At 48.8% G+C, this 14,301-nt stretch overlaps 1 protein-coding gene across 3 annotated transcripts in view; it reads left to right on the forward strand.

Moving 5' to 3' along the window:
- SLC23A1 (solute carrier family 23 member 1) overlaps positions 1-14,301 on the forward strand; it is a 473,358-nt gene that overhangs the window by 266,579 nt on the left and 192,478 nt on the right. For all 3 annotated transcript variants that reach the window (XM_085617881.1, XM_085617882.1, XM_085617880.1), the window contains one exon: positions 6,276-6,398. In XM_085617881.1, the coding sequence (XP_085474007.1) occupies positions 6,276-6,398 (123 nt within the window). The remainder of the gene's footprint in view (positions 1-6,275; positions 6,399-14,301) is intronic.

The raw sequence follows: 14,301 nt of genomic DNA on the forward strand, positions 1-14,301 counted from the left end.
TGGCGCCAGCAATACAGGATCAGGTAATAACACTGGACCGCACACATCGTGCGTGCAGGCCGGTGACCGCCCTGGGAAAACCCCAGGACATACTCACATGTCTCCACTACTACACCCAGAAGGACGCAATAATGTCATGAGAATCATCGAATTCGAAGGATATAAAATTGGACTCTATCAGGACCTCTTCCCAATAACGCTGCAATGCCGCAGAGCCCTGAAACTGCTAACCGACTTCCTCCGAACACAGGAGATTTGCTACAAGTGGGGCCATCCTTTTTGCCTGCAGTTTGCATGGGAGGAGGAGGTCCGGCCAGTCCGCACTCTCACAGATGCCCACGCCATACCGGGGATGCTAGACCTGCAACAGGCCTCCCCCACCAAGTCTCCAACCCGTGATCCACCCGCAGAGGGCCGTCGGGTGCGGCGCTCATCCAGAAGAGGGTCGAAGAAGCTAAATGGAGAAGTGTGGCTCAATGGTTAGAGCGGCAGACCCTGATGCAGAGATCTGGCCCGGGACCAGGGTTCAATTCCTGCCTCGGCGGGTCTTGGGCTCAATTTCCTCGGACCTGACAATTCTCGCCTTACTGCCTACTCTAATCATGGGTCCCACTCTGCAACTCTGGGCAATAGCTTGCTCAATCTCCACAACGGTCCCAACAATGCTGGGGATGCCTGGCTTCACCTTGGGGGTGCCCAGGAGTGGACATTTCACAGGGAAAGCCAGGAAGGGTTCCACAGTGGTATGAGTACAAGCGCCAGGACGCCCTGTCGCTGGGGCAGCAATACGCTATACAAGTACAAAATTTCATTTCCAATAAACCCACCAAGACCGAAAGCCGGGAGGAACGCACTCGACCTCTCCAGCATCTGCAGTATGAGGGTGCAGCTGGCACCACAGCCAGTGATCATTGATACATCATGCTAAATGGTATCTTGCGTCCTGCTGAACAGTAGTGGCCCGTGCAAGGAGAGGAGTTGGCCCTGGCCGGGGCTGATACCCGGCATCCCAACAATGCGGCTCGCCGGCGGAGACTCCTGGTCTGCTTTCTCTTTCTTCTTTCTCAACATACCCAGTGGTGACACGGACCCTAACTTCATGATTAGTTGGACTCCCGGGTGGGAGATATGGCTGGACTCATCGGTTGTGTTGTATTCTGTTTTGTATTTTACTTATCTTTTTCACTTCCCTCCTCTTCCTATGATGTTCTTCTTTGTTCCTTTCCATGGGGAGGTGGGGGGTGCGGGGCTGCGGGGCACTCGACTGGGCGGGTAACGGATGGCAATGAGGTGAAAAATGGTGTCGATATTTAACCTCAATGTCCCGGGCCTTAACTCCCCTGCGAAGCGATTGGCGGTACTGTCCTTCCTTAAAGACACTAAGGGCGGCATTTGCTTATTACAGGGGACCCACCTGGTCCAGTAGGACTGGCGGAGGATGCGACCCTGCAGCTTCGATCAGAATACTTTTCCCCTGGTACAAGCAAGAGGGCGGGGTAGCCATTCTGCTTGCCACTCATTTTGCAGGGAGGGTGGAGGGGGCTTTGCAGATAACCCAGGCCGCCTATTGGTGCTACTTGTACAGATCCGGGGGGTCCGATACACAATAGCCACTATCTATGCCCCTAATGACAAACAGGAAATGTTTATTAAAGATGCCCTGGGGCAATTTATCTCTATGCCAGACAGGGAGCTCGTAGTGGGGGGCGATTTCAACGTCACAATGGATGCTCACCGTGAGAGATTCCACCCCAAGGAAGGGTAGACCGGGGGACTCACTCCGGGTATTAAAGGATGGATGACAGATGCAAGACTCACCGATACTTGGCATCACATGCATCCTATAGAGGTAGAATACACTTACTTCTCTGCATCACACCAAACATACGCCCAAATTGACTATTCTCTCGCCACACCAGGGATAACAAGGGATACCCTGACCACAGATATTGGAGCCACCGCCCTCTCAGATCATTCTCCCATTAGCCTCCGTTTCCGCCTAACACCACGAACACTAGCTCCCCAGCGCTGGTGCATCAAAACAAAACTTCTCACATATGAACAGGTGCGACTTTCCACTCTCACGACGCTGACCACCTTCCTAGAACACAGCGACACCACTGAGATAGTTATAGCTACATTCTGGGAGACACTAAAGGTGGTTCTGCGAGGACATTTCATAAGTGTCATGACAAAATATAATAAGGAATGCCGGGATAAACTAGCCCAATTGGAGGGTCAGGTCAAAGACTTAATAGTGATACATGGTGAACAACCTTTACAACGCAACTGTTACAACGCACTACACTTACAACGAAATTTTTACAACGCAACATCCACTACAACGCATTCCATTACATAGCATGACACTACAACGCATGTTTAAAAACTACCTTTACAACGCATTCCATTACATCGCATACTACCTTTACAACGCATACCATTACAACGCAATCCAACACTTACCCTACTGTTGCACCCCCTGGAGTTAGAATAGTAATTTTTACCCCTATACTATGCGTTGTAATGGTATGCGTTGTAAAGGTAGTATGCGATGTAATGGAATGCGTTGTAAAGGTAGTTTTTAAACATGCGTTGTAGTGTCATGCTATGTAATGGAATGCGTTGTAGTGGATGTTGCGTTGTAAAAAATGCGTTGTAAGTGCATGCGTTGTAAAAGTGTGCGTTGTATCGACATACATCCGCGATACATGCATGCTCGGGTACGGTGATGGTCAGGCGACAACTGATGACAGCTCTTAAACAGCTACGGGTGATAGACACGGGACTGGTGGAGTATGCCCTGCTCAAGCTTCGCCAGAGGTATTATGCTGGAGGAAACAAGGCGGGACGTATGCTGGCTCATCGCCTTAGAGCGCAGGTAGTTGACAGACGGGTACCAGAAACCAGAGGAGCTGACGGCTCCGTTGCGGACACGGGCGAGGGTATTGCACTCGCGTTCGGAGCGTTTTATAAAGCACTCTACTCGGCCAAACCATTATGAGACCCAGACTTCGAGGCTCACCTGTCCAGGGTGTACTCATCCGGGGTGGAAGTACCCATATATAGCGTCCTAGAGAACGACATTACAGTGCAGGAGATCCTTACCACCATACAGAGGCTGCAACCCCACAAGGCACCCAGCCCCGACGGCTACTGCGGGCAGTTTTACAAAACATTCACCTCCCACCTGGCCCCGATTCTTACACGTCTATACAATTCCATAGACAAGCAGAGATCCCTCCCATAATCCATGCGTAATGCCACTATCATGGTAATCCCCAAACCTGGCAAGGACCCCAAAAGGAGTGCCTCGTACCGCCCGATATCCTTGTTGAACGTGGATGCAAAAAGTTTCACTAGCGTGCTGGCACAGAGGTTGGCGTCATATGTCCAGGGCATAGTTGACCTGGATTAAGCGGGATTTATTCTAGAATGCAGGTGCAGCGATAACACAAAAATGTTATGCCACCTCCTGGATAAAATTCAACGCTTCCAGATACCGGCTTTAGTGCTCACACTAGATGCTGAGAAAGTGTTTGATCGTGTTCACTGGCCGCACCTGTGCCATCTTCTGGAGGTGGTTCCGCCTATGCAGGTGGATATGAGCTTGCTATGCAACCCCACAGGCTGATATCTGTGTCAATGGTAAACAGTCTCCTATATTCTCCATTGAGTGTGGGACAAGGCAGGGGTGCCCCCTGTTCCCACTCCTTTTTGCGCTCTATATGGTGCCACTGGCAGAATGCATATGGGGCAACGCAGAGGTGACTGGAATCCAGATGGGAGGGAGGGAGCATAAGATCATGCTATACTCCGATGATGTCCATCTGCCTCCCTAACGGTGGCTATGACAGAATTTGCACACTTTGGGCTTGCGTCGGGCTTCAAAATAAACCCACAAAAATTCTTGATCCTGGACCTGACACTAAAGGAGCCTGAGCGTGCGCACTTACGCGCACACTTTCCATTTTAATGAGCCAAAAGTGGGATTCCATATCTGGGCTTGCAGATTTTCCCCACAATTAAAGCCACTGCAGACTATAACTACGGTACCATACTCACCGTGACGCGGACTGAACTCGGCAAATAGAAATAGCAGTATCATTCCTGGCTGGGGCGCCTAGCAGCAGTCAAAATGACGTTACTCCCTAAACTGCTTTATGTGATGCAAACCCTACCATTGCAGCCTCCGACACGGGTTCTAGACAAACTACCAGCCCTAATCTGGGACTTGATATGGGAAAGTAAAAGAGCGAGAATGTCCAGATCACAAGCCTACAGTAAGTTGACAGAGGGCAGGTTGGGGGTTCCAATCCTCAGCAAATATTACCAGGCAGCCCAACTGCGCAACATGGTAAAATGGCCACGCACACTTACAGAAAAACACTAGCGTTTCATAGACCAGGCCATAGCCGGGATAAACATTTGGAAGGTGCCCTGGCTACCCAAACAGTATAGGCCCCTGAGTGTCTACATCTCACCAGTCACACGAGCGACAGTGAGAGTCTGGCACTGGGTGCAGCAGAAACATAACCTTTCCACTCCAATATCTTCGCAGACCCCCTTAATAGGTAACCCGGATTTCCCCCGGCGTTAGATGGCGCAGGCTATAAGGCATGGCAGGAAGCCATCTGTAAGAGGGTGGGGGATCTGTACAACCTCGATGGTCTTATGGACTTCACCACCCTTCAGACCTATTACCCTCTCCCTCATTCGGCAAAGTGGCAGTACTTGCCTGTATCACATTGGGTCACTAGGCCATGGATGCAGCCGCACGCAGGCAGACCGCTCCTGCCTTTTGATAAGTGGCTGGTTACACGGAGCTCCGACAAGAAATTGCTGTCGGACATTTATGCATTCCTGACACAACCTGTGCGCCCCCTACACTCCCCCGCCAGCGCCAGATGGCAGAGGGAATGCAACTACACATTCTCAGCCAAGGAATGGAGCTACATTCTCCACCGCGCCCGTACATCCGCTCTCAACACAACCAGTAAGGAAATGCTCCTCAGGATAGCCCATTACTGGGACCCAAAGCCAGCGAGAGTAGCTACTTGGGACTTCAGGGGGTAAGGGATGTGGTGGCGATACTGTGGAAAAAGGGGTACACTTACCCACCTCCAATGGCAGTGCCCCAAAATTGGCTCATTTTGGTCGGATGTGCTGAATGCGGTTGACACCATGTTTGACACGGAAATACCCAAGCTCTCCACTTTCACACTGTTAGGCCTCTCTAACCCGCTCATTTACCCTTAGAGGTCCCTCAGGGGCAAAGCTATTACCCTTATGTTGGGGGCCACAAAACAACTCCTACTAGCCCAATGGGGGACTGATAAGATCCCTTCTCATCAGGAATGGCTGCACAAAGTCTGGGATGTCCTGGGGATGGAGAAACACACGGCAGTGAGTGGCTACACAACAATTACTACGGTTTGCCAAAATGTGGCAGCCATGCATAGCATACCTAGCGGACGTGTTTCATGAACTGACATGCCCCCAGAACTTACGAGTGCTACGCCTTACATACACCGAACCTAATACACAACGGGCCGCACCCACTTCCTAGCCATAACAACACCCGAGAGAGAGGAACTCATGCACCCCTCCCCCTCTCCTCCTCACCTTCCTTCCCACCCTCGACATTTTAGTTTGCATTTAACAATGCTGTTCTAAATCTTTTGTGTATTTTAGTGTTTTTCATTATAAGTCAACCTACTGAATACGCATCTAAAAGTATGCCTGCCGGCTGATGGATGCAGGCGCTCCAGTTGTACTGTTGTTTCTATGCAAAATCAATAAGAATTATTCAAACTGAAAAATAAATGCGTGCATGGTACTTTTACGTATTAGTGAAAGCATGCTCAAACCACCATCTTAAAAAGATGCTAATTCAAAAATAAAATGAAGACTAAATGCAATCTCTACAACACAGATATTACATTACTGAGACCACCACCGTTCTGCCGCTGCACCCAGTCCTCACCTGCAACGCCCCTGCTGTTCAAGGACTGGTAAAGACAGCGCAAAGAATGCACCTCATCCTCAGCCTTTATCTCCCTCAACCAAGACACACACAAGCACATGCACACACTCACCCACTGTCAGCGCGCTGCAGCCCTAATCTACAATACTCCCTGGTGTCACGGAGTTTACAAAGTATTCTGCAGTCAGCTGGAACTGTTTATTTCTGCAAAATATAACTTTAAGAACTTCTAGATGAAACTTTTACAATGTAAGTAACTGGTCGTTTTGCTCCCTAAATCTATTCACAGAATCGAGAAGACACCCTGAACGAAACGTCCTTAACAGTGAATCCAGGGAACAACAACTTGGATCTAATCTACAAAATTGAAGATGTCCCTCCTTGGTATCTGTGCCTTCTGCTTGGATTACAGGTAAATCACTTTGATCTTTTTGCAAGTATTGCATCCAGGGGCATACTTTGTGCACATTTAGCCACAAAAAGCAACCGCGGTGTGTCGACAAGAGCTATAGAGTCTTAAAGGGACTTATTCAGGTGCTGGGGAGCCTGACGTCCGTGTTATCTCAAAGGAAACCAGACCCAGGAATTACAAAGAAATTGTAAGACAAGGCCTCAAACTCCTTTATGCTTACTCTTATCATTATTATTGTTGTTGTTGTTGATGATGTTGTTATACTTCATGTAGTGATTTTGTTTTCTGAGCCTCTCTTTTCCCAAAACCACAGAGTTTTGCTAGTCGATGGACCAAATGTGGAGGAGTGTGGTCATACCCGAGGGCAGTAGACATGACCCTTTGCAGTTCCTGCGCCCCTTTGTGTGCCATGTTAATTTTTTTTAAAGTGGAAAAATACAGAACCATCTGTACTGCATAGTGGCTGTACCTGATGCAAACATTCGGGGCCTAACATTCACAGGGGTCCCAGGAGAAAACAGCACTAGAGCGAAGGGTGAGTTCAAGCTGCCCTGTGATTGAGAACTATGGCGGCTCCAGTTAATTGCACAATGAGGCTCTTCAGGGGTTCGTAACTGCTGGTCACACGAATGGGAGGTTAACCCCCACCAAAACATCTGTGATCAAGATGGTACCGTTTCTAGAAAGACAGCTGAGCAGTAGCCGGCTGGCTGATGCTGAATACAAGAGGGCAAACCAGAGGTTATTCTCAAGTACAAGAGGAGCTCCTGGTCCATGTATGCACATTGGAGTTTGCTGAAGGAGAAGGGTCAGAACCAGACAGACATGCAGCGAATCTCATACTCTCCTAGGTGGGAGTGACTCATGGACTATGTGTAACATCCTCTTATTTATGGCGTCTTAGTGAGAAACTTAAAAGCGTACAAGAGTGCCAGCAGCTTCTGAGAGGCACTAATACAAGCTAACAACCACTTTAATATAAACACCACATGATCTATCTGCTCAAAATGGAAGGTAGGTGCAGCAAAGCAACAGCAGACTTATTCAACTCAATAAGTGGGAGTACAGGCACTAAAGATTCCATTAGGTCACATATCCGAACACAGACCAAAGGCAGAGCAAACACATCAGAGTGGCTTGCCTTTTTACATTAGGCGGCCCACCATATCAGTATTCACGTACTATTATCCCAAGACTGTCTTAAGCAGAGGCTATCTTGCGGATTAACCTGGTATAATGCTCCCATGTTGAACCAACCCCATACCATTGATAAATCTATCCTGGGTGCTCCAACGTGGAGATGCCCCAAATGACTGCCCCTGGTCTCGAAGTTTAGAAAATCCTGGATTCTCAGCTTGCTTTCAGAAGGGCCCATGTGCTTATGAACCCTGACTGGTTAATTAATGATGACATGATGGAAGCGAGATCCTAAGACATCAAAGAGGGCCTATCTTTTCTATATGTTGGTATGCAACGGAAAGCAAATTGCCATGAAATACACATTCCAGCACCTTTTCGCTTAACGAAGATTCTTTCAAAAGTGAAAACCCAGGAAGGTATTGATGCCTTATTATAAGAAATAAATTAAATAGGAGCCATCAGCACCAACTTCAAGCAAAGTCTAGGTGAGCTAAGGCGAGAGGTGAGCACTGTAGAGGGTGATAGAGATAGAAAATAGAGTTGAAGAATACCCAGTACGCTATATTTATGCACCCGCGGGAACCTGAGCAACTAATTAAAATCCGGTTGAAGAAACATGAAGTCCAATAACATTCACATTTGTGGAGTACCACTGGGACTGGAGGAGAAAACATACAGAAATATATCCAAAGCCTACTCCACTTTCTGGAAGATCTGTGGAGGTCCACACACAACCAATCGGACCAGTTTCTTAAATATATGCAAGGTCGGTCACCTAACGTAAAGACACAAGTGCACGTGTTTATTATCAAAAAGAAGATTAAGGGTAAGGTTAGAGCAGAAGAATAGATAGTCCTCAAGAATCACCATTACATCTGCACAAAGGGCTCTCTACTAGCCTACATAGATGAAAGTACATATGGTTTTCCTATAGACAGGGTCACCTGTCATATGTCATATTTACACTGAATTGCAAAATATAATTAAAGCAATGAAACATGAGGTGGAAAATCACACAATCAAACAATGATGAAGATGTGGACCACCAGAAATGTTGACATTGTTGAATTTAATAAAACGTCCTGCAGTTGGGAATCATCTTCGGCTAAGTGCACTCCTTGTTCTCCTCACGGTTTACATGTATGGGGCCTGATTCACAAAGGGAAACTTACACTTTCATGTAAGTTTACTATTTTTTTATTCTCAGAAACTACGAGTTAAAATAGTTTCTGGTAATAAAAAGCTATGGTGGTGGGCATCTTTCTTAGTGTGAGACTCCAATGTAAGTTCTCATCAATGCAATTGGACTAGGTAGGCTAGAATGAAATGCAGAAAGGTAATTTATTCATATTATTCCCACTTGCACTACCCCTACTCACCTATTGATAAACGTATGATCGCAAACACTTTACTGAATATGGTGGATACTGAATAAGCTCAATAACAATGACTGGTCATGCTCCAGTGTACCAAGTCCTCTGAATTAGGCACCCAAGAGAAGAAGCACTACTTGTAAACCGAATCACCTCCTGTTTAACAGTCCATGATAAAAGCTGAAGCTTAAGGACACATGCAATAATATTCCAGAGAAAATGGCAAAGGGGACATGGGCAGAAAGTGATATAGGATGCTTTGAAAGTAGTAATAAGGGAACTCCTATTAGAGGTGAGAGCTGGACTTACTGTAAGAAGGGCCCTCTGCCTACATAAATACAGAGTTAGCTACAGTAATTGGAGAAGAAACACACAAAATTCATTTGCAGAAAGCATGAAATCAGATAATAGCCTCCAGCGGTCAATTTTCATTTTAGAAAGAAGCAGACTACTTACTGAAAAGCAAACAAAGGGTGAAAATGTGGGTAGGAAACCGTTGGTCTGCACACTTAATGTTAAACAGGAAGTAGGATGTATCTGCAAGATGCAAGTAAACAAATGGACAATGCCCAAACAGGCAGACAAGAGAAACAGCAGTTTACAGGAATTTAACAGCTAAGAGCAAGTAGATGCCCAGGCAGAAAGACACTACCTGACGTAAGCTGGTATCAACGTTCTCACTCGGAATCAAAGGCACGAGCTAAATATTTTGATAGTGAAATGGGAATATTAATAGCTATTAAAGCCTTGAATTCAGCTAAATTCCCAGGCCCAGATAGCTTGTCTCTTCTTAGGCTTTCTGCCTAGCCCTATTTCATATGTTATCATGCTTGTTCAACCAGTTCAACGACCCTGCCTTCTGTCATTCACTGAGACAATACTGCTAAAACCTGGCAAAAACCTCTTGCTACATTGATCTTGCAAACCATTGCTTTAGTGACTCTAGATGTGACGATATGGAGCATCTCTTATGATGCAGGACAGAGATTGATTTGTGTATGAGTGGTCCCTGTCTGTAATGCAACAAACAAGCTAAAACTTATGAATTGAAACACAGACTAATTACCAGTGGCTGAGACTGATTCAAGCATTTGCTTTTTGTATTGTATAACTAACCCCCCTTAAGTGTCAGGAGCATGGCCCCATGTGGGTCCCAAACTCACAATGCCATAGGAATCTAGCTGCAGCTCAACTCCAACAAGTTATTAAACCAATACGGGATTGCTTGTGGTCCAGTCCAGCTGAGACCAGGCCTGAAACTTTAGTCTGAACCATCCCATGAAGAGCGAGCCAAGATTGTTTTGAATAAGGCTATTCCCTGACTGCAATGACACTAATTAAATATAAATAATGGATTGAAATGTGGTAATGGCAATTAAGAGTGAATGAGATTCATTCAAGCAGGTCATCAATCACTTTTTATGATGTCTAGCTGTGAAGACCTTCACTGCGACTGTCACCAGCATATTAGACCAGGGTATGCTTATGATCATTCATCCGAGCTAACAGGATTTATGTGATTGCTAAGCCAATAAAGATGCAAAAATATTCAAGAATATTAGTGAAGGAGGAGGAGCCAAGATGGCGACCGGGACGGCAGCGTAGGCTCCCGGCTCCGTGAACCTCCGCATCCCGCACAGATATCCTGCATGTGATCCTCAGCCTGCGCTACATGCCCGTGTTTGTGATTGAGAGCGGCAACCGATCGTGTGATCCTGAAGTTTCTGGCGGCGGTACCGCCTGAGAAATGTTCATTTGAAGTTTGCGGCCTGTGCAGCCCTGGGGCCGGGACCTCGGGTGGACAACATGGCCGGGCGGCAGTTCAACAACAGCGGCCATTGGTGACCGGGTGGAGTCGGAATACCGAAGCGGAGCGAATATTGGCCTGAATCTCGCTGTGGTCGCTCCTACCATCGAGCGTGGCATAACGGGTGCATACCCGGGGTGACGATTCCAGGGTCTTTCGGCGATTGCCTGGGCCCTCGCCAGTGAACTGATCGGACGCGGCCTGTGGCTCGTCCCGATTTGCGCGGGCTGCTCCCGGTTTTCGCGGGCACTGGCCCAGGAGGAGAACGACTGTTACCTGTGACCACACACTGGATTCATATTTTGCCTGCCTCCGGAACCCTGTTTGCAGTGACATGGAACTTGATGCGCTTGTGCCTGAGTCCCGGTCCCCATCTGGGGTGGCCCTGCCCTGCGGCCATCTTGATGGGATGGACTCTATCATCCTGTACATTGGGTCACTGCAAGATTGGGAGTGTGTGGCGCAGAGGAGCGTAGCGGAGCGAGCGCAGGGGGCTGTGCTGGGGTACGGTGACCTTCTCGACGCTCTCGGAGCCCTTCATTCCACCCTGGTTCACGGCGCCCGGGTATTGGGGAGGAAGCTGGATGGTATTGCGTCAGCGTCGGAACAGTTGCGGTCTGCCTGTCCCCAGGTACACAAGGATCTGCTTCACCCTACACAGGAGGAAAGTAACGTGACCGCCTCTGTGAATAAGGGACAGCTGGAAATTTCGGACACTGTGGCAGCGTGTGGTCGGCTGGCTGTGGGGTCGGCCTGTTCCGGAGGTTTTGGAATTGAGCAGAAGGTGGTGACTTTGTCCCATGCGCGGCCTCCGGCGACCCAGGCGATCTTCCCGCAGCGGTCGCCTGCTCTGGCTGATTCCTCCTTCCTGGACCTTGTGTGCGGCGCAGACCCTGGGGCAGTACTGGGAAAGGTGATCTTCCATGACGATGACTGTGTTGGTGTTCAGAGACATCCTCCCTACATGTGTGTGTCCCTTCCTGGTCTTCTTTGGACGCTCCTCTTCCTTGTAACTTTGGACATGATAATGGGTCGATGGGTATGCATTGGTGGATTCGCAAAGCGTGGCCAAGGATAAGGCTGATCCTTCAGAGGTTGTCATTTAACAGGCGGGCGGGCTTGGGGGTTGTGTGCTCTCACGGCATAACTAATAGTGTAGTCTGTGAATAATGCTCCCCATTTCTCTTAGACATGGTCGAATTTTTGTTGTTTACTGTTTGTTTTGGGGAGGAATATATTGTGCGGGAGGGAGAAGCCAGGGGCATGGTTGAAGGCCCTCCTCCAGTTTATTACTACTCTCTCCCCTTCTCTGTTAGGGGGGGTTTCCTCTCTTTCCCCTTTTTCTCTGTTTCTTCTATATTTCGGGTCTGGTTCTGGGGCGACAGGCACACTGCGGGGGGGGGGGGCCGTAGTCATCTGCAGAGGTGCAGGGTGGGGGGTTGGGGGAGGGGCTTCTTTAGTCCTTTACTTTGTTCCTATGGCCTCCTTTTTCTTCTCTTATTCCTCTTTGTCTTTCTTTTCTGGGGTCAGTACGGTAGGTTTCCTTCGTTTCCAATCATTGTTTTTAATTTGTGCATCAATTTCCGTGATGTCTTCTGGGTCCTAGGGCAGGGGACTGCAGGCGCAAACGGCTTGTGACATTCCCCCACATCCTGAACCTCCTGTTTCAGCGCCATTGACTTGATAGATTGCTGTTTATTGTTGACGGTCACTACTCTGCCTGCCATTTTTCGCTGCTGAGAACTTGATTGGCACCTGATCCTTCTATCCCTTATTGTAAAATGAAAACCTTTTCTATCCTGGTTTCCCCTTTGGGCTGTTCACTGGACTAGAGTATACTAGCATGGAGAATCTGCTTCCCGAGGTGCTGCATGTGATTAAGATCTGCTTGCTGTTACTTTAACTGCTTAGCGGCCGGCCCGAGGGTTGTAGGCCCATACTTGTCTTTGGTTGCAATGTCAATAAAGGTTTTTCAAAAAAAAAAAAAAAAAAGAATATTAGTGAAGGGGGGAGGAGCCTAGCGCTTGACCGAGATGGCCGCGTGAGCTTAGAGCTCCCGAGACCCTCGCGCCCTCCGTCGACTATCCTGTCTCTAATCCTGTCTGCATGCATGGCATCGTGTAGATGATTGGTCTGGGAGGCGATTGATGCTACCCGCGGTCGGATTGTCCACCGGGAACCGGACTTACACCTAGCGGAAGATTGCGGCCTATCTCCCGGGGAAGCCAGGGGCTATAGTTGGCTGGATGCCCGACTCCTAGTTGAACAACAACGGCCAGGCGAGGTGTGAACTGTCGTACGGAGGTCCCCGCACTTTCACTTTCGATTTCGCTCCCTTTGTCAGCCCTGCTGCTGGAGAGCTCTGGATGGCTTTATTACCCCGGGGACGCTCTGCAGGCTACTCTGGTGGTCCACGGTAGAACTGATCACTCCTTATTCCTCTCCTTGAGAGGGACCCGTCTTAACTGAACCGACCTGCTTGGAGTCAACCATGTCGGGCAAAGCAGAAGGGGATCGGCAGAAGCCTAAGTCTACCAGGCGGGGAACCTACACCCAAGTCAACAGCATGGACCGATATGCTCTGCAAAAGGGATCACCGAGTGGATCGAGCCAGGTGCCGGATGCCCAGAAGGAGGACTCGCCTGTGGCCCCGGAGCTCTCCCTGCAGGATGTCATGGGCGCGCTCGAAGGGATGCAGACTTCGATTGGGAGGCAGTTTGAGGCCCTGGCGCATAAGGTGGATGCCATTTTGGTGGATGTCAACCTGATCCGTGCGGACTTGGGCAAAACGAATGAACGGGTTAAGAACTTGGACCTCAAGACCACGGGCCTCACTGATGATGTTGCGGAACTGCAGACCGAGGTTCGTAAGCTGAGGTCCGAGAGTGATCTCGTCGCCCGCCGGCTGGAGGGCTTTGAGAGCCGGGCCAGGCGCAACAATGTGCGCGTTATCGGGGTCCCGGAGTCCTCGGATGAGGCTTCGGTTGACCTGCTTGTTGAAGACTTGGTCCTCAACCATCTGAAGCCCAAGGGCCTTGGGAAGTTCTTTGCGGTGGAAAGGGCCCATAGAGTGCCGGGCGGGAGGCCTAAGGCGGGTGCCCCGCCGAGGCCGATCGTGGCCCGGCTCTTTCACTTTCGAGATCGGGACGCTATTCTGCAAGCATCGAGGGTGACGGGCCCGGTCCCCTTCCAGAACGCGTCGGTGAATTTCTATCCGGACTTCACCCAGCAGGTGCAGAGGCAGAGACAGGGCTTTCTGGGGGTGAAGCGGCAGCTCCGGGAAAGAGACCTGAAGTATGCCATGCTCTTCCCTGCCAGACTGCGGGTGGTGCACTGTGGTAAATTTAAATTACCTAGACTTAATTTATGCGGTAAAATACAATACGAATAACTCAGTAAAAATAAGAGGCAGAATCCGTGGTATTCGAGGGTATAATAGGGAATTTATTCCTTACAAAGGAATGATGGTTCGAACCAGGCAATCGAGTTCCGTCACCACGAAGGTTCAGGAAGGGATCAGCAATACATTATTGACAGGTTATAGTATATATAGTAATGTATTACAGTAAAGACAGATGCAGGA

The sequence above is a fragment of the Triturus cristatus genome, chromosome 7, assembly GCF_964204655.1.
Source record: "Triturus cristatus chromosome 7, aTriCri1.1, whole genome shotgun sequence".
NCBI classification, from domain to species: domain Eukaryota; kingdom Metazoa; phylum Chordata; class Amphibia; order Caudata; family Salamandridae; genus Triturus; species Triturus cristatus.